This window comes from Pezoporus occidentalis, unplaced genomic scaffold, assembly GCF_034315485.1.
Source record: "Pezoporus occidentalis ecotype Australia unplaced genomic scaffold, CSIRO_AGI_Poc_V1 ctg135, whole genome shotgun sequence".
Lineage (NCBI taxonomy): Eukaryota > Metazoa > Chordata > Aves > Psittaciformes > Psittacidae > Pezoporus > Pezoporus occidentalis.
In genome coordinates, this window is record NW_026913157.1 from 4,510,955 (window position 1) to 4,538,232 (window position 27,278).

The window sequence follows — 27,278 nt, forward strand, 5'->3', positions numbered from 1 at the left end:
GGCGATGATAATGGAATGTGGTATTTAGGCCATTAAAATTTAACTCCTTAAATTAAAAGGGTTATTCAAGTCCTTCCAACAGAGACAAAGAATGCAGCAGCAGGCAGATGGGAAGCTGCAACAAGGAGATAGGGAACATACCCCTCCATTGCTACAGTGGGGCTCCCAAGGGGCCCAGAGGTCACATCCAGCCCCTGATGAGGGGACTGGACCCTGTCCTCCCCCTAGGCTAAAGGACCACTCAGCAAGATGATGCTGGCTGAAGGAAGAGCCATGAAGGTCACCAGAAGCCATGCCACCCTGGGGTCCTTCCTGTGTGGAGCTGTGCCATATTCAGAACTAGAGCCTCAGTGATCCAGCAGCCATCGCAGTGACGTCAGTGACAATAAAATCCCACCACCCTAATGACTGGGCGGGTAGGATGGGGTTTGGGGACAAACTGAAAGCTCCATGGCACGGATCTGGCGTGGGGTGGGCTGCTGGAACCCAGGGCATGCCAGAGTAATGGGACAGATTCAGAGCCACATCTCCAATTAAGGGCAAGCCCCGGCATTCCTCCAGCCTTCTTGCTTTGACAGCTCGATGCCTGGAAACCAGACTAATCTAAACATCATCGTTCAGGGAGCTGTCAGAGCTCCCATCCCTCCTGCTCGTCCCTTTAACTGCTTCAGCTCTGTCCCCTGCCCTGAGCCACCATGCAGGAATAGGGTAGCAGGGGGTCAGGGCAGCCCAGTGCTTGCTCGAAGAGGGAAAAGGTCTTGTTTTCCATAAAAATGAAGACGAAATACACCCCTGCTACAGATGGTGACACCATACCCTCTGCTAGGACCTGCACGGAGCCCTGGATGGAAAGCACTGCTGGCCCCATCCTGTCACCCAGCCACACTGTGCAACATCCGCTGTGCTCAATTAAGCAGGTGCTTCTTCGTTAAGCACCAGTGATTCACCTTATTAGCTCTGGGCAGACACGGGGCCCCATAAGGGAGAGGATTGTGTCTCATCCCACTGCCAGCAACTGGGACAGAGCCAGAGCCAGGGAAGGAGCCAGCCGAGTCTGGGGCAGCAATACTCCAAGGGGCTCTGCAACCCTGACTGTGAGGCTTGCAACCTCTCCTGCAGCTGCAAGGAGGGCAGAGCCTCCCCATCCTTCCTCCCCACCCTCCTCTTCCTCCGCACCCATCCTTTCTCCTCCCCAAGGCTTTCCACCACCCTTCCTCCCTTCTCCAGGATCCCTGGGAGATGCCCCAGCTCAACCTGCTTGCCCGTGATGCTTGCTCCCAGCCCCCTGAAACCCTCCTGCTGCAAACAGCAGCATCCCCAGCCCAGCCCAGCAGCTGGGATCCTTTAGGAATTTGCAGAGGAAGCACAGACAAAATTAGGACAGGAAGGAGGGAGGGAGAAAAAAGCAGGAGGAGCATCCCAGATTCCTGGCTGGATGGGACCTCAAAGCTCATCCAGTTCAAACCTCCTGCATGGGCAGGGACATCTTTCATTAGACCAGGTTGCTCCAAGCCCCGTCCAACCTGGCCTTGAACACTGCCAGGGATGGGGCAGCCACAGCTTCTCTGGGGAATCTGTGCCAGGGCCTCAGCACCCTCACAAGGAAGAACTTCTGCCTAAGAGCTCATCTCAATCTCCCCTCTGTCAGGTTAAAGCCATTCCCCCTTGTCCTGTCCTTACAGGCCCTTGTCAAAAGCTCCTCTCCAGGTTTCTTGTCAGCTTCTTCAGGCACTGGAAGCTGCTCTAAGGTCTCCTCAAAGAGATACCATGAAGAGATGTGCAGATCCATGAAGGAGATGTGCAGATGTCAGGAAGGCAGAACAAGCCCTGCACTGCCTTTCCTTGAACAGGGAAAGGTGCAGTGTGTTTGCTCTGCAGAAGCTGCCAGCATCACAGCTGCTGAAGGAGCCATGCTGTCAGCCTGGCCCTGGTCTCCAAGCTGCCTCAGCTGTAAGTTGCTCCCTAGGGATCCCCAGAGCAACCCAGGGGATCCCCCAGAGGAGCACAGCACAAATATACAGCAGTACTTCAGATCAGCTTCAGCCTGTGAAACAGCACAGAATCACAAAATGGTTTAGGTTGGAAAGGACCTTAAGATCATCCAGTTCTACCCCCCTGTCATGGGCAGGGACACCTTCCACTAGACCAGGTAGTTCCACGTCCTGTCCAACCTGGCCTTGAACACTGCCAGGGATGGGGCAGCCACAGCTTCTCTGGGCAACCCATTCCGGTGTCTCACTACCCTCATAGTAAAGAATTTCCTCCTTATATCTAACCTGAACTTCCCCTGTTTCAGTTTGAACCCATCACCCCTTGTCCTATCACTACAGTCCCTAATGAAGAGTCCCTCTCCAGCATCCTTACAGGCCCCATTCAGATACTGGAAGGCTGCTATGAGGTCTCCAAGCAGCTTCTCTTCTCCAGGCTGAACAGCCCCAACTTTCTCAGCCTGTCTTCATACAGAAGGTGCACCAACCCCTGATCATCCTAGTGGCCTTCTCTGGACTTGTTCCAACACGTTCAGCAATTTGGTCCTGCAGAGCCTTAGCCCTCAACTCCTGCTCTTCATGATTCTCCCCTTGGATGCTGCTTGCCAGAAGGTCCCTGTCCCAGCTGGCAGCATGACTTCCCCACTGCTGATCAAAACTGTGAGCCCAGCCCAAAGCTGGGCATGTCCACCATGACTTGTGATGAACTCAGTTGTGTTCCCACCTTGGACACTGGCTGTCTGGAGAACTTCACCCTTCAAAGAGGTCACCTTCAGATTATAAAGCAGATATCCAACACCTCTGGGTAGTTCCATGGTCAGTGAAACACCCACAGCTCCATAGCAAACAGGAGCGGGAAACAGGACTGTACCAAAGAGAAGTAAGAGTTTCTTAAAAAGTTTCTTCAAACTAATATCCTCTGGAATGAGGCAGAAGCTAAAAGATAACTCAATTTGGAAACTTAATGATCCACTCAGCCCAAGGCATTGCCCAACTCCTCAATGTAATGCAGATGAATGTGACAGCTCCTCCAAGGTGAAGCCCACAAGACACACATCCAGCACCAGTCTCCAGCTGCCCATGTTAGTGCGTCCCAGGAGCTTCCTTTAGGAAACCTTATAGAGACGCATAGACAAAGCTGTCCTGCCTGCAAGCATGCAGTCAGGGATGAGATGCTGTAGGAACATCTGAGCATTGACAGGAGGCTCACCTGGCAGTTCTCCCCCTCTGAAACTGTCAGGAATGCAAAAAATAATCACCCAAAGCATTTCTTAACCAACTTTTAAAGCTGCTGATGACTTGATGGCAAAATGGATGGCAAATCCAAGTCTCATCCTGGGTTCAGGAAGCACAGGCAGCAGCGTCACAGGGCTGAAGTCCCAGGTCCAGCCCACTGCCCCAGCCAAGTGGAACAGCTCACATTCACTAATCCCTCCCCAGAGCCTAACCCCAGATAGGGACTTACACTGGGCAGTGATGTTTTCAAGCAAGCATCCTCTGTTTTGAAGGCGAGGAAGGGCAAGGACTGGCTGGGGAGGGGGAAGACACATAGTGCAGTAGCAGATCCTTCCTTTGAGATGTCTGCTTCCCTTTCAGGATGACAGCTGTGGCCTAATTTTCAAGCTCCTTACTTCTTCCCCTGTAATTTCTCTTTGCTGCAAATAAAACAGGTTAAAGAAGCGGGCGCAAAGCTATAACAATGGGAGCTGGGAGAGGCTGAGCCAGTTCAGGGCATGCGGTTTGCAGAGAAACAGGAGTCTTTGTGCTCACCATTCCTCATCCCTCCTCATTATTTTGCTTTAAGACGAAGAAATGAAAGTGCTTTTGCTTCTACAAACATGGCCAAGGAGCCGGTTGCTGTCTTAGAGGTGGATAAGCCTCTGCATCCCCCCTGTTAGCAAGGCAAACTTTTGAGGAAGATGGTCCTGATGGGAAACCCTGGACCTCTGAAAGCAGAGGGACCAGCTTGAAGGTGGAGTACAGCAGGAATATGCTATGTATTTGGGGGTGATGCTTTCCAGAAGGAAATAAAAATGACTGGAAGGAGGTGGCAGCTTGGCTTGGGAACAAGCATGTCCTGGGGCAGGAGGTGAAGCTGCCTCATCTCTTCTGCCAGCATCTTGACTCAGACCTGCCGCTGACTTTTCCCTTGCTTTGCTTGAGCAAAGTGGCTGTATTTTTGCTTGATGGGCTCAAATCCACACCCAGACACACTCGAGTAAATGCTAACCCCTGTGTGACTTTGGGGACAAGGGACAAAAGGAGCAGGAGAGGGGACACTCCAGCACAGCCTGGAGCTCAGGGAAGGAGGTGCCTGCAAGGCCAGATGCGCTCCTGACTCACCTGATGCCTCTTGCCGCCTTCCAGCATCACAGGGTGGATCCTGACACTTGACCTGCCTTTGGAGCTGGGAGCCCTGAAGGGATTTCAAGGGGGAATGCAGCCTGAGGAGCCTTATTCCCCCTAACCCATCAGGGCCTGTAGATATGCAGGGGAACAGTGGCTGGATGTTCCCTGCCATGCCAGCACCCTTAGAGCACCCAAGGCTACAAGAGAACCTGCTCCAGGAGGACCTGAGCAGCAAGAGCAGCTCACACACCAAATGGAAGGAGCACCAAAGGGAAAGGAGCACCAAAGGGAAAGGAGCTCCAGGTAGGGTGCCTTTTGCACAGCTCCACACTTTCAGTGGGAGTTGAAGATGCACTATCCTGGGATATCTCAACCCAGGACATCCCATCCTGGGAACAGAGCACCCAGACAGACCCATTGGAAGGAACTCTGGAGCCTGCATGTGGGGTGAGCTGTTCCCAAAGCAGCATCCAGCCTTGAGCACCCACCTTGGATGGAAACCTGTGGCAAAGGATATTGTGGGAAGCACTAAGGCATCCTTGCCTGGCTGCCCGGGTGGCAGTGTGTGAGCACAGAAGCTGTTTTCAAAAAGCGATGGTCTATGAGGTGCTCAAAAGCAGCCAGGAATGGCAAAAGTCCCTTAATGAGAGTAGCAGGAGCAAAACAGCCCAACCTTAAGGTTTTTAATCAAGTGCGCCCTTTTCTTTGGGGATAAATCCTGAGCAAGATACCCTGGAAGATAGATGGGGAGAAACTGTTGTTATTCAGCCTCTCCTAGACTCCCTGTCCTAGCTTTTTTCTCCATGGAGATGAATAAACTGAGATGTCACGTGTGCAGAGAAAGAGAACGAAACACCACCCCAAGACCTGACTGATGGGATCAGATGGGTTAATCTAGCAGTTAACAGATCAAACCAGTTAACCCCCTCGCCTGCACCAACTGATGACTTCCCACAATGACGGTCCTCACCCGTTGGCCAGGCAAGGAAAACTTGGGAGACACCTTGGAGGCTGCTCATGCTGAAGCCCTGCTCCAGAGAACGTGATCATTAGCAAGCAGGGGAGCTGCAGGCTCCTATCCCTGCTGCCCAGCCCACCTTTTCCTGGCTCCTCACCTTCCGATCTCGCTTTTCCAGAGCAATCCTGCTGGAATCCCACAGAAAGTGCTGTGAGGGAGCAGATATTCCAACCCCCCCCCGACCCCCTCCTCCTCCAGGGGCCTGCCCTTTGAAGGAACTTGGCCATTCTGGGAGGATTTTCCTCCCCTACACACATTTCCCCTTCCTCCCCTCCACCTTCTTCACTGACCCAAATTAGTCCAGCCCACTCCAGCAGTGCTGCTCACATGTGGTTCCCATTTTTCTACAGGAAAACCCATCACGTCCTTCCAGGCAGCTCTGAGTACGGCTGGTCCCAGAGCAGCTTTAGTGAATAGGACAAGCTCATTCCCAGGGGCTGGCTCCTGCCAGTTCAGTGGAGGCACCTCTCATCCTTCCCTGGGTCTTGGGCAGAAGAACCAGGCTCCTCCATCATGAAGATCACACTGCTGATGGCTCCAAGTGTGTTGCAACCCTGGATCCAACCTTTAGCCTGGGGGAAATTAGGATTTTCCCCTCCAGCTTGTGCCCCATGGGGCTGCGGAGAGTAGTGAGGAGCCCCATGGCCTCAGTGGATTAAAACCTCATTAAGCACATGCTCCCTTGGGCTTACAGAGCTCACTGCATTACGTAAAACAGGCAACTTGAGAGCTAGGGGTTTTGGAGGTACACTGGGGTTGCTAGTTTCACTCTACATTCATGTGGAAGCCCAAGGGTGCTCACCATGCATGGCTGGACAGCAGGAGATGCCTAAAAGCAGAGTGTGGTTGTCACAAAACCACTAAAGCACCGCTCTGGATCTCCGGATGTGGGATTCCTCGTGGCTGGCTGGAGGCAGAGCTGGGGAGAGGAGGTTTTCAGGGGTGGGCAGGGGATAAAGGGAGATGCAGAGGAATGAGCTGGAAGATGAGCGAAGAGAAGTGTGCAGATGGATGCTTGCTGCCCGCTCCATCACCCCACGCCCAGTGCTCACACAGGGCAGGAGGGAGCCCTTTCTGCTTTACAGACTGGTGGAACAAACAAACAAACAAACAAATAAATACAAAGCTTTCTCCTCCGGTTCCTCCTTTCCCGAGGCACGAGGGGTGGGGATGGAAAGCTTACAGTTCATTAAGGCAGAAGGGCAGGCGGCCAGTGAACATCCTGGCAGGCAGAGCACTGTATTTTCACAGGCTCACTGCCTCCTGACACAGAAGCTTCTCTTGTAGCACTCACAGCTGTTTGGATTTTACCCGAGTTCATATCCCAGTTTATCAAAGGAGCTGCACTTCTTTTTTTTTTCCCCTTCTTTTGTTTCTTTTTTTTTTTTCCTTCTTTTTTTTTTTTTTTCCCCTTTGCTGTGTACAAGTCGAACGGTTCCCACAAAAACAAACGCAGGTTTTGTTCCTGAACACAGCGGTCTGGAGGGTGGGAGAGAGGAAGAGGTGACACGTGGCCCTGGCCTGTCCCCCCCAGTCCTCATTCACTTGCTGGTGGGGCAGAGGGATTTTCAGGTCATGGGTTTGGCAGAGGAAGCTGGAGAGGGCATGGTAGCATCAGCCCATCTCAACAAAGAAGGAGCAGGAGGGGTCCTACATACCAGCCCTGGAAGCCTACAGCTCATGGGGAGGTACTGGAATATTTGGCCAAGCAAACTGTGTGTCCAGTGGAGCTCAAGAGCAACCAAGCCTGGGAGAAGAGGAGGATTTTGGTTAACTTCCCTAGCAAGGGGTGATAATAGCAGGGAGGTGGGACCACAAGGCAGGAGAAAAGAATGAAGTTAAGAATGCAGTAGTGGGGCTAGGATGGGGCAGGGGGACAGTGAATCACTGCAGAATGGTGGCATCCCAGGCCTTGGGCATCAGCCTGCCACCAAAGCAGACAGCCACCAGCTCTATACAGGATTCCCAGTGTATCCCTTGCTATCCAAGCCTGCAGCTAAACCCCCATCCCACTCCCTCCCCAGAGCCCTCCCCATGGAATGCTGGCGGGCTGCCCTTTCCTTCCTGCTCCCCTAGACACAGCACAGCCCTGGGAATGCCAGGCAGGCTGAGCAAAAAGTGATTTAACATGCTCCTCACTGCCTGCCTGCCAAGAGCATCAGATGGATGCCTGTGCTCTATGGAACATGCTGGCCCTCTGCTCCTCTGCTCCACCCGTCTCCAATTCCTCATTGCAATTACAGGTTCAACCACACTTTGCTTGTTTTTCCCTACTTTTTGAGGAGAAAGGGGTGTTGCACAGTCAGCCCCAGCCTCTCTCAGAGGCAGAAAAGTCCCCTCCTGCCCAGAAAGAAGGGACTGGCCACCCCAGACCCATGCCAAGGGCATCACCATAAAGCCCTTCATGCACCCAATGTGGCATGCTGGTGTTTGTCCCCAGCTCTGCTCTCTTCCCAGTCCTGCTCTCCACTGGCCTCATCCTGGCAGGATGTTTGAGACCTCAAGGAAAAGCCAGGCTTTCCAACCAGGTGAACTCTTCCCATCTGAAGGAGTCATAAATCCATGACCCAAACACAAGACTTGGGATTTTCCACCTCCCCAGCTAATGCCATAAATTGACTGAATAACCTTACCTGCTCCAGCCTTGCTCCTCCAGAGCAGATGGAAAACCAGCCCACCCTCCTTGCCACCCCCACGGAGTTCCAGCATCCCCTGAAAAGACAAGGACCATCCCCAGTCAAATGGCCAAGCCCCTCCAGCTGCACTGTGCAGGAGGTGGCTGAAAAGTTGCCCCAGGGCCCCTTTCCAAGCAGCTTTACCTCAGAAAACTCCCCATAAGAAGGTGCTAGGCAGCAGGGAGGTTTATTTAACAGCTCTATAAAACAAGCTGAGACAACCCCTGCGTATGGGCCCCTGCCTAGGGAGCAAAGTGCTGACTCAGGCGTCATCTCCTGCCCCAGGGTGCCATTGTTCACAGAGAAAACAGCCTCTCTGGGCTTAAAAGTTAAGCCCCACACTTCAAAGCATCATACACAGCACACACAGGGATGTCCCCTGCCACTCAAGCACACCCTGTACCCTGAAGGGCTCCTCTGCTGTTCTGGCAAGGTGTGTCAGCCACAAATTTCTGAGCTGCTCCATCTCAGAGAGCAGCAAAAAGCCAGCTGCTTTGGTGCTAGGCTGGGCTTAGTGAGCTAAACTGGCTCCCAGGGCTCAGACAGACTCCAGGGACAGCACAGGGGCTGCACAACCAGCCCTGGGGAGGGATGAGAGGGGAGAGGACGGCTTCTTCAGAGGGCAAGCTGCTAGAGCAGCCAGCCCTATCCTCAAACTGTGTCTGTGGGGTACAGCTTAGCCTCTCACTTGATCCCCCCATCCCCTAGAGCAGGTACTGACAAGCAAGTGTTAAATCCAGCCTGCTAAATCTCAGTGTGAGCTGAAGAGCTCGGTGCCACTCTGCTGCCTGCCTCCAGACTGGCTGAGCAGCTTTACCTCTGCAGGGTTCCTGTTCCAAGAGGCCATGTGATGCTTTGGAAGCTTCTCTGCATTTTTCTGGTGCTCCAAGCCATTGTCCGGAGGCCAGCAGCTGAATGCGAATATCTGCTTCTTGCTTAAGGGTTCTGTTGAATCCAGGACAGCCATATGCTACCCAGGGCAGATAGCTCCTAATTTGTGATAAGGTTGGAAGGTCTCGGATCTGCTTATCAAGATGAGAGGTAACACTGAGCGATGGCTGATGCTCCTGCCTCAGACAATCCTTTGGGAGTCACCTCTGGGTGAAAATGTGCCTGGCTTGAGTGGAGAAGACGGCACTTTGAATTCTGAGTTTCAAATGTGGAGTAACTACCGGCTTCCAGCCTAGGAAGTCACAAGTGACAGTGAGAGAGACTGACCCCCAAAGGAAACCCCCATCACCTGTGATGCAGAAAACTGGTGCCAACCCCCAAAAAATCCTTGGAAGAGACCATGGAAGCAGATTTGCCACCTCTGTGGCTCCTCAAAAGAAGGGTGGAAAGAGTGATAATCTAGGAGCACCCCTCCAGCACATCCCTTCACAAAGAGTATCCTCACCCAGGTGTTCATGAGGCACCTAAGCAGCTTTGAAGAGCCTTTTTCTGGATGTTGCCCTTCTGATCCTGCCAGGGATATATATATGCTGTAGCCATAACCTCTCCCTCCATGAGGTCCCTGTGGGTGGTGGCATAAAGAAGGCATCACACCTGGATCCCACGAGGGAAAGGCAGCAGACCAAGAAGAGCATCTCTTAGATGCACCAGCAGTACTTGCAGATGGCCTGTGTGCCAGCGCTCGGTTATCTCCCAGCATGGTGATCCCAGGAAAGGGAGAAGAAATATCTATCTGGGTTCTTCCACATGAGCAACAGAAACTTTTGGAACTGCTTGCCTGTTGTTTTAAAGGCAGTTTATTTCCATTTAGCTCAACCCTGTCTTCTTTGGCATTTCAAGATAACCAGCTTGAGACCAAGGTCACTGATGGTGACAGCACCAAATCAGCCCTGAGCTCTACCAGAGCGAGGCTCAAAGGTGAGATGACTGAGAGGGCTGCAGGTGCTTTTTCCACCCATCTCCAAACGTCAGGCAGGCACCAGAACAGCTCTGCATGTATTGGGAACCATAGGTCCCTACAAAGCAAGAGATGGTCCCATCTCCACAAGCTCCTGCAGAGTTCAATGCTAAAACCACACTTGTGTCCTCAAGCACACAATGTACTATAACCTCTGCCTCTGGGACTGTGAGGCCGTATCAGGAGAGAAACTAAAGTCCTTTCAGAGTCAGCAACCACACATGAACAAGCTTGAGCAGGGTTAGAAATAAACTACTTTTAACCACAGACCCTCCACCTGATCTCATGGCTGTTTGAACTTGCACACCGACAATGTGACAGGGAAAACTGCTGTGCTGTGCTTGAATAAACCCCTTGTTCCCCATTTCCCTTCCCCTGTCTGCTAATCCTGTAGCTGGAAATCATTGCCTAAACTTGACAGGTCTATTTTGCTTCCCTGCTTTGCTATTCCCAGGCCAGTCAGCAGCAGAAATGGGCAGCAGTGGTCCCGGAGGGGAGAGGAAAATGATGGGGACAAAGGGAGCAAAGGGCTTGGGGCAGCGAGGACCACATGGGGGAGTACCACGCTTTAGCACATGCTGTCCTGGTCTCTGAAGCATCCCCTTGTGCTCCCCAGTCCAGGATGAAGCACCACCAGCATCTCCCAAATCAAAAATTATGCTGGCTTCTCACCCTGCTGCACAAAACAGCTGAGCTGGCCTGTGGACAGGGAGGGATGTAACATGGGAACTCAAATACGGCTTCAATTGGAAACGTGTCTAAAAATAGCACCAGGAGTCTCCCATGTTCACTGGGTCTCTCTGGCAAGAGATCAGTCTTTCCCAGAGAATCCTGTAAGTTTCCCTCCCCTATTCCCATCTTGCCTTTTCCTGAGGCAGCAGAGATTTAACTAACACCAGCACTTCAACTGCCATCAGTAGGTTTCAGAGTTAATTGCTGGTACCTGAGGGCATGGCTCACCCCTCCCAGAACCACCTCTATCCCCTGTGACCCACGACATGACTTGACAAAGGGCAGAGTCATATAAATATATGTATTTTTTTTAGCTTTAGTGGATTATTTTGGGCATAAATCACTGTACAAAGCTCCAGCATGTGACTTGCTGTGAGCCAGTCCTGCTGCACTGCTGGCTGGCTGCTGGGAAAGCCGGGCCAGCCAGCCAACCTCATCCTGCCAGAGCCAGAGGGAGATCTGCGGTGGCCATGATATGGGAGAACCTCTAAATGGGCCCCTATTGCTCTAATTGTCCACTCCATTAATACAGAATAGGGCCACTTCCCCTGCCAATGGCTGCTCAAATCCAGGGCTGCGCTAACTGCGAAGACTGGGGATTCTACGAGTAGGATTTTGTCTCTGTCCCATTCTTAGATCCCCATATGCACCTCTTTGCACCCCAGAGCCGTATATTAAACCCAACATTTCCAGGCTCCTATCAGAAGAAACAAAACAGATGCTCAGCTAGATTTTTCTGGGAGCAAATGGAATATATTACATTAAAATTTAATGTAAGTTGGGGGAAAGCTCTAAAATTCTCTTCAGCCTAAACAGCAGCTACAACCCTGCCCTGGTCCCCTTTCACTGTTTTTGCACCACTCTGCCTTGATGCTTACCACTCACAGGATGAATCTAGCAGCTCTTGACTGCCCGAAGGCTTGGGAACAAACTGCTGCCCAACTCAACCCCCAGTTCAGCTTAGCAGAGATAGCTCTGCATGCTTTATTTTGCAATTACAGTGACCACCCCACCAGTACCTCCTGCTCCCCTCCACTTTTGGAGAGACCTTTCTTTTCCTACAGGAGCAGGACTTGGGTTTCATGCTCTCCCCATGTTTTGATGTGACCTCCCTGAAAGCAAGGGATTAAAACCCAGAGTCCTGCCTGCTCCTCCCACCAACCCCCTCACTGATTTCTACACAATTAAGCATGTTATTTCCCAGTGTGCCGAGGAATTGGTGTCCCTTGCCCCAGATTTCACTGCACTAAAGACGATGCCCTGCCAGCTGCCACGGCACTTGGCTTACCAGCCTCTACCACAAAACCTACCAACCCTGTGCATTGAAACATACAGCTTCGGGGGACGACAGTTTTGCTGGGGGAGCATCAAGCTGAGCGGGGTGTAGGGATTCACTTGACCTGGCACCCTGAGTACAAGGCTTCATGCTCTGGCTGGTTTACTTGTTTCTTAACTAAACAGACTCTCACAATGCTGTTTAATAAGGAGCTACATTGCCTCTGGAGATTCGTGTGAGTAATATGGTGCTTTGACACGTGAAAGGCAAATCCCATTTGCTCTGAAACAGTGTACCAGTGACTGAAGGAGGCTTGAGCAAAAGGTTTTGGCTATTCCCCATCCCACCCTGCCCTGTGGGGCTTCTGTGAGCTGGTGGAGTGCTCTGACCTGATAATGAAGGGTCCTCTGGTCTCCAGGAGTTTCCGTTCGCTGCTGAAGCGCTTGAGCAGGTTGATCATGAACTTGTGAAAGTAAGAGTTCATGGTAGGAGTGGAGGGCGAGCACTCCAAGCCTTTCATGCCTGGGGAGGCAGGGAAGAGCAAGTTAGAGCAGCCAGGGCCCTCCTGCCAAAGCAGTTTCAGTCAGAGAGCAGGCATGCAAAACATGAACACAGCTTTTGGCAGAGGAGCTTTAGGCTTTGAAACAAAGATTTCCAGGCCTCATATAACCTTCATCTGCTCAGTTCAAGCGGCTCCAGCCCTGCCACAGCTCTCTCCATCCCAGGAGAAAGTGTCTTTTGATGATCCCAGACCCTGACAGAGCACATGGGGGTGAAATGGGCTTTATGGGCAATCATCCCAAGAGCTGTTCAGCTTCAGTAGCTGATAGCAGAAGAGGTGCCTGAGGCTCTGCATCAACACGCAGTCCCATCTCCCTGGATATGGCAGGTACACTCATCCCAAAACCCAGACTGCTAGTGACTTGAAGAGCCTTTAATCCAGCCCCATAGGCCACAGATACCCCGAGCCCATCATGCACATAGCAGCATCACACACATGTTCAGGCCTGGATCATGGATGGGGGCCATCGTTTTATGCTTGGTGACATGATTTCCCCTGAGTAGGAGCCATTTGGTGCAACAGTGTCACACACAGCTTGCCCTAGAGCTAGCACAAAGTACTGGTCAAACAACAGAAGAGTTTGAGGCTTAGAGACTGTACCAAAAAAATGGGCTTTTCTTTGTTCTTCATTTGCAAAGACCCTTTTTAACAAAAGAAGCTGAAGGTAATTAGAGTGGCCAGACTCTGAGCATGGAGGGTGTGGGAAATGCTCTGACTGGAAGGAAAGGATTGGGTGTGAAAGCAGAGACAGCGTGCTGAGGAGAGCCTCAACAAGCTCTGACATATCCAGACCCAAAGCACTTTCAGGCGTTTTCATCCTTTCACCTTAGGCGCTTTGTCTGGGACCGGAGGATTTCCAGTGGTATAGGGGAGGGATGCTCTGCACCCTCTTGTCACACAGGGCACCCAGAGGTGGGAAGCCTCTGCTCACAGCCTCTGCCAAGTGGCCAGCATATCCCTCTGCACCTCTCAGAGCCATAAAATCACTCTTGAGGGACTCCTATTGCTCATGTAACAGCAAACAGTGCTCCAGGTTGTAAGGGGCATGGGCTGCTGCAGGACCCGCTTGGTAAGACATCCTAACATGGTCTTAGTCTTTATGGGGTGGGTAAGCAGGGAGGACTGGCAGAGGGGCATCTCCCAGCTCAGGGTACACAGCGAGCATTAGCAAAAAATATCCCTACAGACCCACAAGTTCAGGGAGCTGGCAGGTAAAGACTACTTTTCCCACAGCAGCACTCCAGGAGAGGTGGTTTATTCAGAAGGACAGCTCTCAGAGCAAATGTTTGGAGAGAGAGTTCTAAAGGTGACTTTGCAATGAGGGGCGCTCTCTCCCTTAATTTCTCCTTCAGAAAGACCACGCCTAACTGGAGGACGGAAGCCAGCACACATGAGCACTCCCAGGCTATTCCCCCCATCCTGAGAACAGCCAGTATTTCCACCAGCTCACTGATGGAAACCTGAAGAGTTTGATTTATGTATGTTGTCTGCTTCTGCAGAGACTCAACAGAGCGTGGAGCAGCCAATTAAAGATGCAATCAAACTGCTAAAGCCCAGGAAAGCTGATGAAAGAGCCACTGGGCTGTTTTCCACCCTGGCTGTCCCACTGATACAGGTACAGGCAGGGCAGCTTCCTCAGAATCACATTTAGCATCCAAGAGGACATAGCCAAAGAAAAAGGAAAATGAAATAGTGAATCATCTGGACCAGAACCTGGAGTCTCCTCCCACCAGAGTTGTGTGGTCACCCCCTCTTGGTACATCTGAAACCCCAAGCCAGGCTTTGAAGCAGGCTTCTCGAGAGCACAAGTGTTTGCCATAGCATCGTGTTTCCCCTCAGCTGTGGGAAAGATGATCTGGGCAAAAAGAAAAGAGGATCTGAGCCAACATGCTCCAAAACAAAGGTGTGCTTGTTCAGAGGCAGGGAGCACCCGGCTTGAAAATACAGCCATGCCCCACATCCTCACTACAGCTGCTCAGAAGCAGGCTGGAAGAGACATGGTCTGGACAAGGGGACACAGAGCAGCACATGGTGGCTGCCTATCCCTCAGCCTTGTATCTCCCACGGGCAGAGCCTCAAAAGCAAGCTCTGGTTTTCTTTCTGGTGATTACGGGAGGTGAAGAGCAGATGGAAACTGCCTTTCAAAGCTGCAAAAGTGGTACTGTTTTGCCTATTTTGTCAGCAGTGCTGAGGCATCCAAACCAGAGCTGCACTGCAACCCAAGATTCAGCAGCACACCTTTATCCCCACCTGCTAGTAACGCCCCAGCGCTGTAGCTTGTCCAGGGGAAGGTCTGATCTGCGAATTTCTTCTTTCTCAAGATCCCCAAAATTGGCTCTTTGACCCTCCGCCCAGCAACGAGAACATTGCCGCCAGGACTGACGTAACCTGGCAGGAGCACACGCAGCAGCTCCTGCCCAGCACTCCCTCCACATGGCACAGACAGCGTTGCACTTTACCACAGCCTCGCTCGTCTTCTGGTGATAGCCAGAAAGCCCAAGCCTTTACATATTATAAAACACATCCCAAGGGAAAAACAGGAGGTGGTAGCAATTTCTCTCCTCCCTGGAAGGTCCATCATTCCTATTGCTGAGGTGCTGGCAGTGGTGTGCACTGAACAAAACCCAGGAGGCTAGGAATGCCAGTGCAAGACAAACCACCCAAAAGAACCCTCAAATATGTGCTCCTGACATGATGCAGCATCTCCTGCATCTCAGACTGGAGACTCAGAAGGACCCTCTGGGTCAGCCAAGTACCCAAAAAGCCAGAATCACCTTAGAAATCAGATCCTGGCTACAATCTGTAAGACAACCAATCTCCAGTCCTGCTGATTTCTTCCATCAACTCACTACAAAACCACCGAGCCTGGAGAAAGCCAGGCAGTGGTCAGGAAGCAAGGAGGGAACTGGGACACAGAGATGACAAAAACAAATCTTATCCCTGTGTTTTTTAGGAGAGGAAAGTGCTATGATGGTCTGCCCACCCCAGGAAGGTGATCCATCATCATCCTTTGCCTCTGGAAGCACTGACACCAGACTCCAAAGGAATCATTTCTCCATCCCTTGGCCACCTGGCACCCAGTGAACCACTTTCTACTTCATCTCCTTAGGGAAGGTTTCTGCCACAGCATACTCACTGGAGCAGCCTTCTCAGTGGTCTCCAGGGGTGATGCTGGGGGTGAGAAACCAGCCTGCAGGAGTCTCTCAGGCTGAAAAAGGCTAAACCAAACCTCAGCTGGAGTTGCAAAACCTCCCAATCCTCCAAACTTCTTGTTTGCTCTGTGTTTGCAGGATGCCTGGAAGTGGCTGGCACTTTGCTCTCGTGTAACCCTTCCTGATGTAACCCAGAGCTCAGCACAGCGGCATCTCTGGCTCAACAGAATCAGAGGAGCAGCTTGTCAAGTGTTTCTATGAAACACGAGAGACAAGCAGAGAGAAGTGTTAGGAAAACTGCTTAATTAATGGAGGCTTGCACTTCTCCCCCTTTCCCTGAAGTGAGACTTTGCAGATCCGTAACCTGTCAGATCAGCTGTTAACGTACCCGGAGAGGGGCTGGTAGCACATCACGGCTCTGCTGCCTGTTTTTTTAATCTGGCATGGAACAGAGAGCTGGAAGAAGAAAGATCCCTGCTCAGAATGATGAAACTCAGCCCAAATATCCACTATAATAGGAATAAATGGGAATTCTGGTCCCACAGGAACATCAGAGCGGTGAAACAAGAGCTGGCAGAAACAGGCTACAAAAGGCACATGGAAATTGCAGCTCCATGGCTGACGTGACCACATAGCCAGGAACCTTGTCAACAACTAGAGGATCCTCCTGCCAGCAGGTCGAGGGAGGGGATTCTCCCCCTCTGCTCCTCTCTAGGGAGACCCCCCCTGCAGTCCTGCATCCAGCTCTGGGGCAACAACACAAGAGGGACATGGAACTGCTGGAGTGAGTTGAGAGGCCATGGAGATGCTGTGAGGGCTGGAGCACCTCTGCTTGGAGACAGGCTGAGAGAGCTGGGCTTGCTCAGCCTAGAGAGGAGAAGGCTCTGGGGAGACCTTGGAGCAGCTCCAGGCCTCTTCAAGGAAAGGCAGTGCAGGGCTTGTCTCTGCCTTCCTGAGATCTCCACATCTCCTTCATGGATCTGCACATCTCCTTATGGGATCTGCATGGGATCAGTCTGAGGAGACCTTAGAGCAGCTCCAGTGCCTGGAGGGCTGACAAGAAAGTTGGAGAGGGGCTCTGGACAAAGATCTGCAGGGACAGGACAAAGGCAAATGGCTTTAACATGACAAGGGGGGAGGTTGAGATGAGCTCTTAGGCAGAAGTTCTTCCCTGTCAGGGTGGTGAGGCCCTGGCACAGGGTACCGGGAGAAGCTGCAGCTGCCCCATCCGTGGCAGTGTTCAAGGTCAGCTTGGATGGTGCTTGGAGCAACCTGGTCTACTGGAAGGTGTCCCTGCCTGTGGCAGGGGCTTGGAACTGGATGAGCTTTGAGGTCCCTTCTAACCCAAACCATCTATGATTCTATGATCCCAGGACGCCAGGCTAACAAATCCTTTCCCAGGCAAGCTACTGCTTCTTGGATCACTGAAACCAGCACTGGCATCAGTCCCCCTGACCCACAGGTGCTAGCTCAAGCACAACAAATATCTGCCAAAAGCCCTGCTTCATCCCAAGTGCTCACCGGCGGTTCATGCTGCTCCCATCACTTGTGTGGACATGCTATAAATCAACTGAGACAGGCAATTAGGGATCTATATTAAGACCCTTATAAATACATGTTGTACAGCAGCATGGAAATTCTACCATCTGGCTCCTTGATGGGCTGAGCCATCTCAAGACCTACAGTGGCCAGAGTGTTCCCAAATTGTTCCAGGGGCGCCTGACAGACTCTGACATAACTTGGATTTTCTGCCTCAACCACAAAGTGCCAAACTTCACCCTGACATACAATGCAACTTCCACTAATTTACCATAATTGGTTTCAAACTGGTCTTAATTAAAACCAGTGTGGACTTGCTTAACTCCACTTAAACCAAATTTAAATAAGATTGGACCAGAACTGATTTCCTTCCAAAGCAAGCTAAAGCTGGGTAAGCTGGTTAGAGTATCCACATGGGAATTTGCAGCGGTTTAAGCTAAAATGATTTACCACAATCCCTAATTGAAGCAATTTTAGATATAGGGAAGGGAAGCTAAAAGCTGGTGGGGCCAAGCATCCTTCCCACCTGAGCATCATGTTTCCAGCTCAGCCCAGAGAACAATCTCCCTCAGCTCCTTTGGGAGCAACAGAATAAACCCAGCAGCAACCGGAGCCAGTCCATGAGTCTTCAACCCGCGTGGGGCTTGGCTCTGCCAGATGGTGCTTGGAGAAAACCTGGGTGGTGACGTGGGAATCTGCGCGACATCTCCCCTCTTCCTGGGCAGCCTTCCCCAGGATGTTTTGAATTTCAGCTATTACAAACACAGGGCGGTGAAGCCTCATCGAGTGGGATAAAAACAGAGCTGTAAAAAACGCAAATATTTCCCCTTCCTGCTTCCCAAAAACCCGGCGCAGGGTGCAGCTGGAAACAGATGTGAATGTGTCGGCAGCTCAGCTGGGCTCTGCAAAACCTCCTCTCTCCTCTCTCTGGACCATAGAATGCTGCTGAGGAAGTAAATCCATTGAAATTATGGATTGCATGGTCAGAGGCTCTGCTCAGCCTGCTTTTGCAGGGCTGCCTGCACACATGAATGTTTCTCCCCTTCCTACCTGTCTAAAGAGCCATGGATTTGCATTTCCCAAGACTTCAGCATCTTGCTGGCAAGGGGGTCCCCACCGACAGGCCAGGGTGTGCATTTTTCTGCCAAATGAGGTTTTTGCTGCACTGATCCTCTGGGTGCCCCCACTCAACAGAGTGTGGGATTCACAGGATCACAAGCATACACCCCAACACAGTGGGGGTGTGTGCTTGTGCCTGCCTTGGAAGAAGGCAGCAGGCAATGATCACGCTTCCTAGGAAGGTTAGCATACCACTACTAGCTCATTTTTCTTTGTTAAGGTGAATCAATAAGCACAAATGCAGCAGGGGTACAGCTGAGATAACATACAGCAGAAGAAAATACCCAGCAGAGCTGAAAAAATATGACTGGTTATGCTTGGTGGTGAGTTTATATTGCGCTGAGGCTACTGCATGGAAAGGTGAAGCATATGGAAGAGAACCTGCAAACACGAACAAGCAGCAATGGGCTTTGTCAGGCCATTTCTGTACCAATATTCATTCATTTTTCTGGTTTCATGGTTCTCATCTCATTCCTCACACCACTTTCCAAATTCCTTGCAACATCCTGGGGAAACTGAGGTAGCCCAGCAAAATAACTGTATGAAGGGTATACGCTTGGCTAGGAGTGGTCTTACCTACAATTTCAATTCTGCAATTCTAGGTTTTCTTTGGGAATCCCCAACCCTTCTGGCCCACCATGTGCTTAACCACCTCAAGAGAGATTGATACCTGGAGGCGTGCCAGATGAGTTACAGCTATAGTCTGGATAGCCTCTCCTGGGGTTGTCCATGGCATCCCAGCACTGCTGCAGCAGAACACCCAGAAAAGAAATGCATCACCTTTTGTTCTAATTCTCCTCTCCAAGAGGCAGAAGAGCACTTTTGAAATTCAACCCTCCTGTTCAGCTCCATGCCAGTAGGGAAGAAGATGGTGAAGCCACCAAGCATCAGGACATGAAGCGCTGAGCTCAGAATACTCAGGAGCAACAGGTCTTTCCTCTCGTGACTACCTAGCTCTTCCACTCTTGTTCCTGCAAAAACTGTTGGCAACTGGCTCCTTCAAGAGTGAATGTCCATGGTGTGACACCAGCTGACTCCTGGCCTTTTGTGGAAAGGATGAGTAAGGAGAAGTTTCACTTTTATCCTCCCCTACCATTGGAAAAGCTAGTGTGGTAAATCTGAGCCATCTGACAACAGGCCACCTTTTCTCTCCTACCCTTCACAGATCCCTGCAGTCTACAGACTCTTGTCTCATGTTTTCAGAGGCCACCCTAACATTTTACAGACTGTCTAGAGGTGGGACCTTGTCCTACCCTGCCACCTCTGCAGATCTATGATTACACAAACAAAGTGAAAAGCAATGTAAAGGGAGTTGTTTGGCTCATTGAGAACAAAAACCTTCAAAAAGCTGTCAATAGGTAACTCCCTTCACAGAATATCTCAAGTTTGGTCCAGGCTCTGGACCTATTCTCCTGCAGGGATACAGCAGGTCAGAACTCAACACACTATGTTTCTTAGGGACTTTTAGCAGCCTCCTCTGGAGTTATCCACTGACTCATGGGATATCCATGGACTGCTGTTAGAAACCAGTGGCCACAAGCATGTTAGCATACCCTTGTACAGAGTCAGCCTCCCAGTAAACATCTGGTGGTGCTCAGAGCATGAGGTGCTCAGAGGGTACGCCACCATTCCCAGAAGGAAGCCAGGGGGGAGAGACTGGACTGAGCAAGGGGAAAGCGCCTCCTGTGAAACAAAGGGTTGTAACCACCTCTCCTTACAAAGCTGTGGAGAAAGGAAGGAAGAGATATGTGCAAGAGCTACCCTGTATGAGGCAGCAGATGGTATTGATATCCTTTTGGAGGGAGCTTCCTCCTTCCATGAAGAGCAGAGACCAGGCTGAAGGGTTTGCACTTATGCTGTCACAGAATCCTAGAATGGTGTGGGCTGGAAGGGAACACTAAAGATCACCTAGTCCAACTTCCCTGAAATGAGCAGGGACACCTTCAACTACATCTGCTGCTCAGAGCCCTATCCAGTCTGACCTTGAATGCTTCCAGAGGATGGGGCATCTACCACCTCTGGGCAGCCTGGTGCAGTTTTTTACTCTCCTCATTGTAAAACATTTCTTCCTTGTACCTAGTCTGAATCTCCCTCTTTTAGTTTAAAACGATCATCTCTTGTCCTACTGCTACAGACCCTGCTAACAAGTCTGTCCCCATCTTCCCTATAAACCTTTTAGGCACTGGAAGCTGCTCTAAAGTCTCCCCGGAACCTTCCCTTCTCCAGGCTGAACAAGCCCACATCTCTCAGCCCATCTCCAAGCAGAGCTGCTCCAGCCTTGAAACATCTCCATGGTCTCCTCTGGACTCAGTCCAACAGCTCCATGTCCCTCTTGTGCTGTTGCTCCAGAGATGGAAGCAGGACTGCCGAGGGGGGTCTCCCCAGACAGGAGCAGAAGGGGAATCCCCTCTCCTGATCTGCTGGCCTTGGTGACAGCCACTCTTAGGTCATCTGCTACTTGTCCCAACTTCTATAGGGTTGGCAAAACATTTCCAAAGCAAAGAAGACAGCTGGATTCCCATCACAGAAACCAGAAAGGCATTTGGATCATCATCCCAAAGACTGGGAAGCTCCTGGGCACAGCTCTACAGACCTGGTCACAGAAAAGCAGGCAAAAGATAACCAAGGAGAGACTGAAGGAGGCCAGCAGCCAGCAACCCTCTCCCAGGGCAGTCAGAGCAGGTCGAGAGGAGCAATGTTGGTCTCCCAGGAGGTACTGGCCCCAGCTCATTGTGCTGGAGAAGACGTTAAGGGCAGCTGACCTTACGTAACTGGAGAACAAAGCAGCTAAAAACAAACTGGAGCTGGGAACGGGCTGCGGAAGTGGGACACGGCTTTCCTGACTAATGAACCAGCATCTGAAGGAAATCGAACTCAATGGCAGGGAAACAACTGCATAAACACATCCCAAGGGAAGAAAGGGAGTGAGAGGAAGTGGGGGAAGACCACAGGGGCACCAGCCCCTTCCACCTTTCCTCCTGCCCTCACGATTCGGGTGGCAAAGCCTGAAGCGCAGAGATGGAGAGCGCGGCATGGAAACCTGCCGCAACCCCAAGGATTTAAGGGGTGTTCATGCTTGTTTACCAAGTGCACACTTGGATGGGCCTCAGAGATAGGAGGGGAGGGAACCTGACATGGCTCAGCAGCTCTCTTCCCACCGCCAGCTCCCATAGCATCTCCGTAAAAAGTGGGATGAAGGGATGAAAGAAGTGCTGGTACCCTCCAATGCTGCAATAGCATCCTACTGCCTAGAAAGCACTGTCTCAGCAAAGGCGTGCTCACTAGGGAGGTGTGCTTGGGGAACACTCCGATACACCCCAGTACAAAACCAGTGACCCCAGAAAGGTGTCTTGCTGGTGTCAGCACCTTGTGATTTTTGCCTGGGAAGGGCTGTACTCACAAACACATCAGCCTGCAGGGCAGTGCTTGGGTTCACTTGCTCTCACCGTACATCACTACCCCAGAACATGCACAGGTGGAGGGATTTCCATTAGCTCCCCAACCCCCAACCAACCCTCTGACAAAAAGAGTCTTTTTCAGGAGCCTCTGCTTTTCCGGGCATAATCCAGGGGGCTCCTGGCTCAGCTGTGACACCTCCATTCCCATGGAAGCCTGAGCCCAGCAGCCGATCCAGTCTCAGCCTTTGGTGGTTGGAGCCAGATGGGACCAGGGCCACGTTAAACATTCAAGGCCAATGAACCAGCTCCTTTTCTCCTCCCCAAAACCATCTGCTTTGGGTAAAAGCCAGTGACCCTGCAAAGCTCAGCCCCAGAAAAATTCCCAAAGAAACAATTTGCTGGGGCTTTACAAGGAAGAGGAAAGCAGGTGAGGAAGCCAGAGTCTTTTAAGACCTGTGTGGGGTCAAGCTGCCCCACACTGGGGCAACAGGGGCTCTGGCCCTAGCAGATCTGCTCAGTGTGGGGAGAGCCAGACTTTTCAGGCATTATACTTGAATATGTGAAGCCAAATTGCTCTTCCAGACAGCTAACAGGGGCCATGGCAGCCGTTCGGATCCATGCCATCCAGCATGCTATTTTTAGATCATCCACAAAGAAGGAAACCTCAGACAACCATCAGTGTGAGCTGAACTGCAGCTCCTCAGCTGCTTGGCCAGCACTGTAGGAGCTGCTCCACCAAGGCAGTCTCAATTCTGACAATGGGAGGACAGATGAGACATGCAGAGGCCTTGGGGACATCGCCAACATTGCAGCCCTCACTCCTCCATGGCAGAACTAAAGCTGCCAGCATGAAACAGGTGATCTGCAAAAAAGCTTACAACCCCACACCAAACAAGCCAAAACCTGAGCTGGTCGCTGGTGCAGATATTCCTAAGCCTGGGGAGGGGTGAGCGATCTGGGATTGTCAGTGAAAACAAAGCCTGGGGAACAGAAAGCAAAGCTTCCCTCTCCAGGGGTGATTTAGCAAGGCTCTGTGGCCACATGCTGCACAAGGAGAAGCAGCCTTGGCTCCATGCTTGGGGTGCAATCCAAAGCTGACATGAAATGTGCTTTTGGCTATGACGACCTGGCCTGGGGAGTACAAAAGGGAGGTCCTTAAACAGCAGCAGCAGAGGAGAAGGGCAGCCAAGCAACTGCAAAGGATGAGCCACAGACAAAGGAAAATGGAAAAAACTTCCCGATGTGCTGGGATAATTGTCCTGCCAGACACTCAAGAGCAATGTAGCAGTTCACAGTCAACATGGGCAGCCTTGGACAGATAACATCATCTGCACAGGCCGAATCCTCTGCAGATCTATGTGTTTTGGACACCTGGGTTTGCAGCCACCATCTCACCCTGGACTCAATTTAGGGCTCTGAGGACTTTAAAAAGGAGAGAGGAGGCTAGTACCCAAGGTCCCCTAAAAATAAGACAATAATCACACTGGAGAAGGACTTTCTACAGCGGCCTGCCATGACAGGACAAGGAAGAATGGCCTTAAACTGACAAGGGGGAAGACTGAGAAGAGCTCTTAGGAAGAAGTTCTTCCCTGTGAGGGTGGTGAAGCCCTGGCACAGGTTGCCCAGAGAAGCTGTGGCTGCCACATCCCCGGCAGCATTCAAGGCCAGGCTGGATGGGGCTTGGAGCAACATGCTCTAGTGGAAGGCGTCCCTGCCCGTGGCAGGGGGTTGGAACTGGATGAGCTTCAAGGTCCCTTCCACTCCAAACCAGTCTGGGATTCTATGACCCCTCCACACCATCCTCTGAAGCATCCTGATGCTAAACAGAGTTCTAAATCCCCAAAACATGAGCTAGAGGAAAGAGCGGTAATAATAAAAGCGGTGCCCTGGTCTGCACCATGGCAGACTTGATCCCCAAAGCTATGCTGAGTTGTGATGAATCTACTGATCTACTACTGCAGTAGAGTCTTCTCTTTCTGCCCAAGCAAATCTGACCAGTGCCATAGTGCATCAAAGAACCCAGGGCGAGGGGTCACTCACCGGAGGAGCTCAGCTGGCCTGCCCTGTCTGGGACCTGAAGCTCCACCAGGTTGGGTTGTGCATCGGAGCTGTCGGAGGCACCATAACCCTCTGTTTGTCCCGCTGGAGAAGAAGCAATCTCAGCCAGCACTTCCAGGTCCTTCAGGATAACCTGCGGAGAGATGAACAGCGTGGGGTGAGCTTTTCTGTCCAAACCCATGGCTGGAGACAGTGAGATGGGAAGCAAACCCCAGATTCCAGCACATCAAGAAAACTGTAAGGAAAAAAGGCTACCTAAGAAATTCAGAGTGGAAGTTTCAAATTATTGCAGAGGGGATGGGGCAGGAAAGAGAAAAGGGGAGGGGAAAAAGAGAGTTGTGAAATTAAACCAATGTGCATGAGGAGGTCTAGGTTTTGCTTTCCCCCTCCCCTTCATAACCCCAGGTTTGGGATAAGTCCAGCAAAAGCATGAGGATACTCTTGGGCTCTTGGGGACATACACCCATCTGCCTGCCCCCTGCACCTCAGCTCTCCCTTTTCAGGGCAGCATCCCAGAGCAGACAGAGCTGCCATTTGGATTTCATAGCTTTCCTTTCAGAAGTCACTGAATTAACCTATATATAGCATCTCTGGACAAGTTATTACAGGGTTGGTTGGTTTTTTTTTTGTTGTTGTCAACCCTTCTCATGCCTCAGGCTATTTTGGGTCCCCCTTCATTCAAATGTCCTTGGGTCTAGATGTTTCATCAGCCATACTCAATACTCTGAGTGTGGCAGAGCTGTGCAGAGCAGAAAGGCTGCCAAAAAGGGCAACTGCTATGTCTAACTCATCAGAATCTAGCGCAGCACTTCCCCCTTGCCTACCAGCGCAGTGTCCTAGGTTTCCACATGTTTTCACAAGGCATCTTTCTGAGGAGCTTCAGTTATATGGGAGTTTTAGCTCCTGAGTTACAAAAAAAATACCCTTAACCCCGAGAAACAAAATCTAATTACATCTTTCCTTTTCTTGATCATGGAGAAACACGATCAAAACAGAAAACATGACCCCTGAATCAGAAGTAGGAGCTCCTAGGTTTTCAAGCAGGCAGCATGGTGCATGCTTGGGAAGACCCTGTGCCTATAAACATAATGAAGTCCCAGCCTACAGCTCCTCTGGGAGGAAATAAAATAAGACAACAACAACTTGCACCGCTATCCCTGAAGAATCTAGCACCTCTGTCATGCTGTCAAGAATGGGACCTTGTGGCTAGCACAGGAGGTCACTGCCATTGCCAGCCTTCATGTTCATCCAGGGAAGGGAGTCTGTAGCTGCTGGCAGAGGAAGGGCCTTGGTCCCATCAGTGGCTCAGATAAAGCAATGCTGATGCTGTTTTTGTTCCAAGCAGAGGATGCCCCTGAGCAGACCTCATGATGGGTTTGGGCTGGGCACAAATCATCCCTGCTGCCTTTCAAAGCATATAAAGTCATTTATATGCTGTAAGGCTGGATCCTTAATCCAGTCTCCCAGAGCTATCTGAGACGCTGCTTTGGCTTGGGATACTCCACGCAGGCTGCCTCGGCAGCAGTGACCAGCTGAGGGCATGGCTGGACTTCTTGAGCTTTGGAGAGATTAAGGGGTGTCCCCCCAAACCAGCACATAGGTCACAGGCAGAAGGTGGAAAAAGCAGCGTGGGCTGAATTTGGTGATTGAAAAGCATAGAAGAAACAAGAAGCAGGAGGGATGGCTCCATGAGCACCTGGAGGGAAGAGCAGGCAGTCATGAAGGCCTTGTTTTTTCCAGCTGTGGGAAAGAGGCAGGAAACTCTGGCTCCTGCTGCTCCTTCCCTGCATGGTCCGGAGTGGGTTCCCAGCCAGGGATGAAGGAAAGCCAGGAGTGCTTGGTATGCACTGCACATCTCTGCACTAAGCAAAGCTGGAGCTGGCGGCTGGCTTTGTGCGACCCAGGAGGCTGTAAGAAAGCAATATCCTGCCATTGCCATAGCAACGAGCTGGCTGCACCAGGAGAGAGCTGGTCCCATCGGTCAGGAGCCCAGCAACTGTCAGACCCAGCAACGCTGGAGCACAAGGGCCAGAGCCATTCCCAGCTATTGGGCAAGGGCATGACCCGATGAACAGCCCAGAGGAGCTGCCATCAAGGAGGTTTTACTGGTGCTGATGAGATGTAGGGTGGTGTGCCCCTGCTCCAGGCTTCCTGAATTGGAATGAGCAAGGAAAGCAGCATCACAATGGATGGGGAGACCTGGCTGACTTCACAAGCCATTCTGAGCACTGGGATGGAGCTCTTTGCACAGCTGGGAGATGAGGAGCAGGTTATCAATCAGTTATAAGCTATTACAAATAAGCAGCTTTCTCCTTGCTGGGAATAGGCAAGATTTCTCCCTATATTGTCTTCAGAGCAGGAATTTTAAGGGCACACAAACCAGCTGGTCTCTCCTTAGCTCTTCCAGATCTAGGTCAGGTTAATTTGCTGCTTGTTCTGGTTGAAAGGAGCAGAGACTGGCTCTGCCAGTGGCGGTGCAGGGGAAAAGCAGCATCTCAATGGCGTGTGCTGGATGGGATGCACCTCTTGCATACAAAGCATTGCCTTGATGCTCCTCGAGGAGTTTGCCTCTGGCCAAAATTCTGGACTGGCCTGGAATGTTGTAGAGCATGGGGGGGGGTGTTCCCAAATCTGCTACAGACCCCTGCAGAACAAGACTCAGCACTCTGCAGTGTAGCTGGGGCTGCAGCAGCAGCTCCTGGGGCACAGATGAGGGCAAGGATATGGACTGAGCTCCTGAAGATGCTGTCCTTACTGGTATTTATAGCAATGTCTCAGAGGGTGAGGATTCCCTCGGCAATAAAATAGGGCACACAATACCAGGGGCAGGGTTATTCCTGCCAAGAAGATAGGAATTCAGCTGATGGTGCTACCAAGATGGAAACCAAGAAGGTTTAGGGCTGCAGAGCACTTTTTCAAGGGGGATCAACCGCCTTATATCATCAGGGAGGCTGTAGAAAAGCCTACAGCATTACCAGTCCGGCAATGCCACAGGAGTGACCTGGTGGGGACCAGGAGAGGTGAGGATGCTGCTGGGTGCTTTCTGCTGCTCCACCACTCAAATGCAGCTCCTTGCTGTGGCAGTGTGCACTGAGGCTGCCCCAGAGGACTTTACTTGTTTTATATTTCTATTTCCTTCCTCCAAACCCTCCCTCCTGCTTTTAGAAATCCTCCCTAGGAGGCATTTCTTCATGCATTAGAGGGCAGAAAAGGAGGCAGGACAAGGTCCAGCCAGTGGGTAGTGCTGCAGGAAGCTGGAACTGCCCTGGAACATCCCTGTGGGCACACTGTGTGGGGCTGGATACCTACAACCCCTTCAAATTCAGCTCTCAGAGAGTCCCAGAGCTAATAATGTGTAAGGGGTTTATTTTTATTTGCTACCTGTCTCCATCCAGCATCTTCCTCTGCACCCTGAGAAGCCAGGTACCCAAAGCCAAGCTCACCAAATCTCACATCCTACACCTTCTCCTCTCACACTGAGCCAGCTTCCCAGGCCAGGACTG

The 27,278-nt window shown here is 51.4% G+C and overlaps 1 protein-coding gene across 4 annotated transcripts in view; it reads right to left on the reverse strand.

Moving 5' to 3' along the window:
• The window catches only part of VAC14 (VAC14 component of PIKFYVE complex), a 62,950-nt gene that overhangs the window by 9,248 nt on the left and 26,424 nt on the right, over nucleotides 1-27,278 (reverse strand). For all 4 annotated transcript variants that reach the window (XM_062609287.1, XM_062609286.1, XM_062609284.1 and 1 more), the window contains 2 exons: nucleotides 23,758-23,908; nucleotides 12,337-12,469 (listed from right to left, as the gene is read on the reverse strand). In XM_062609287.1, the coding sequence (XP_062465271.1) occupies nucleotides 12,337-12,469; nucleotides 23,758-23,908 (284 nt within the window). The remainder of the gene's footprint in view (nucleotides 1-12,336; nucleotides 12,470-23,757; nucleotides 23,909-27,278) is intronic.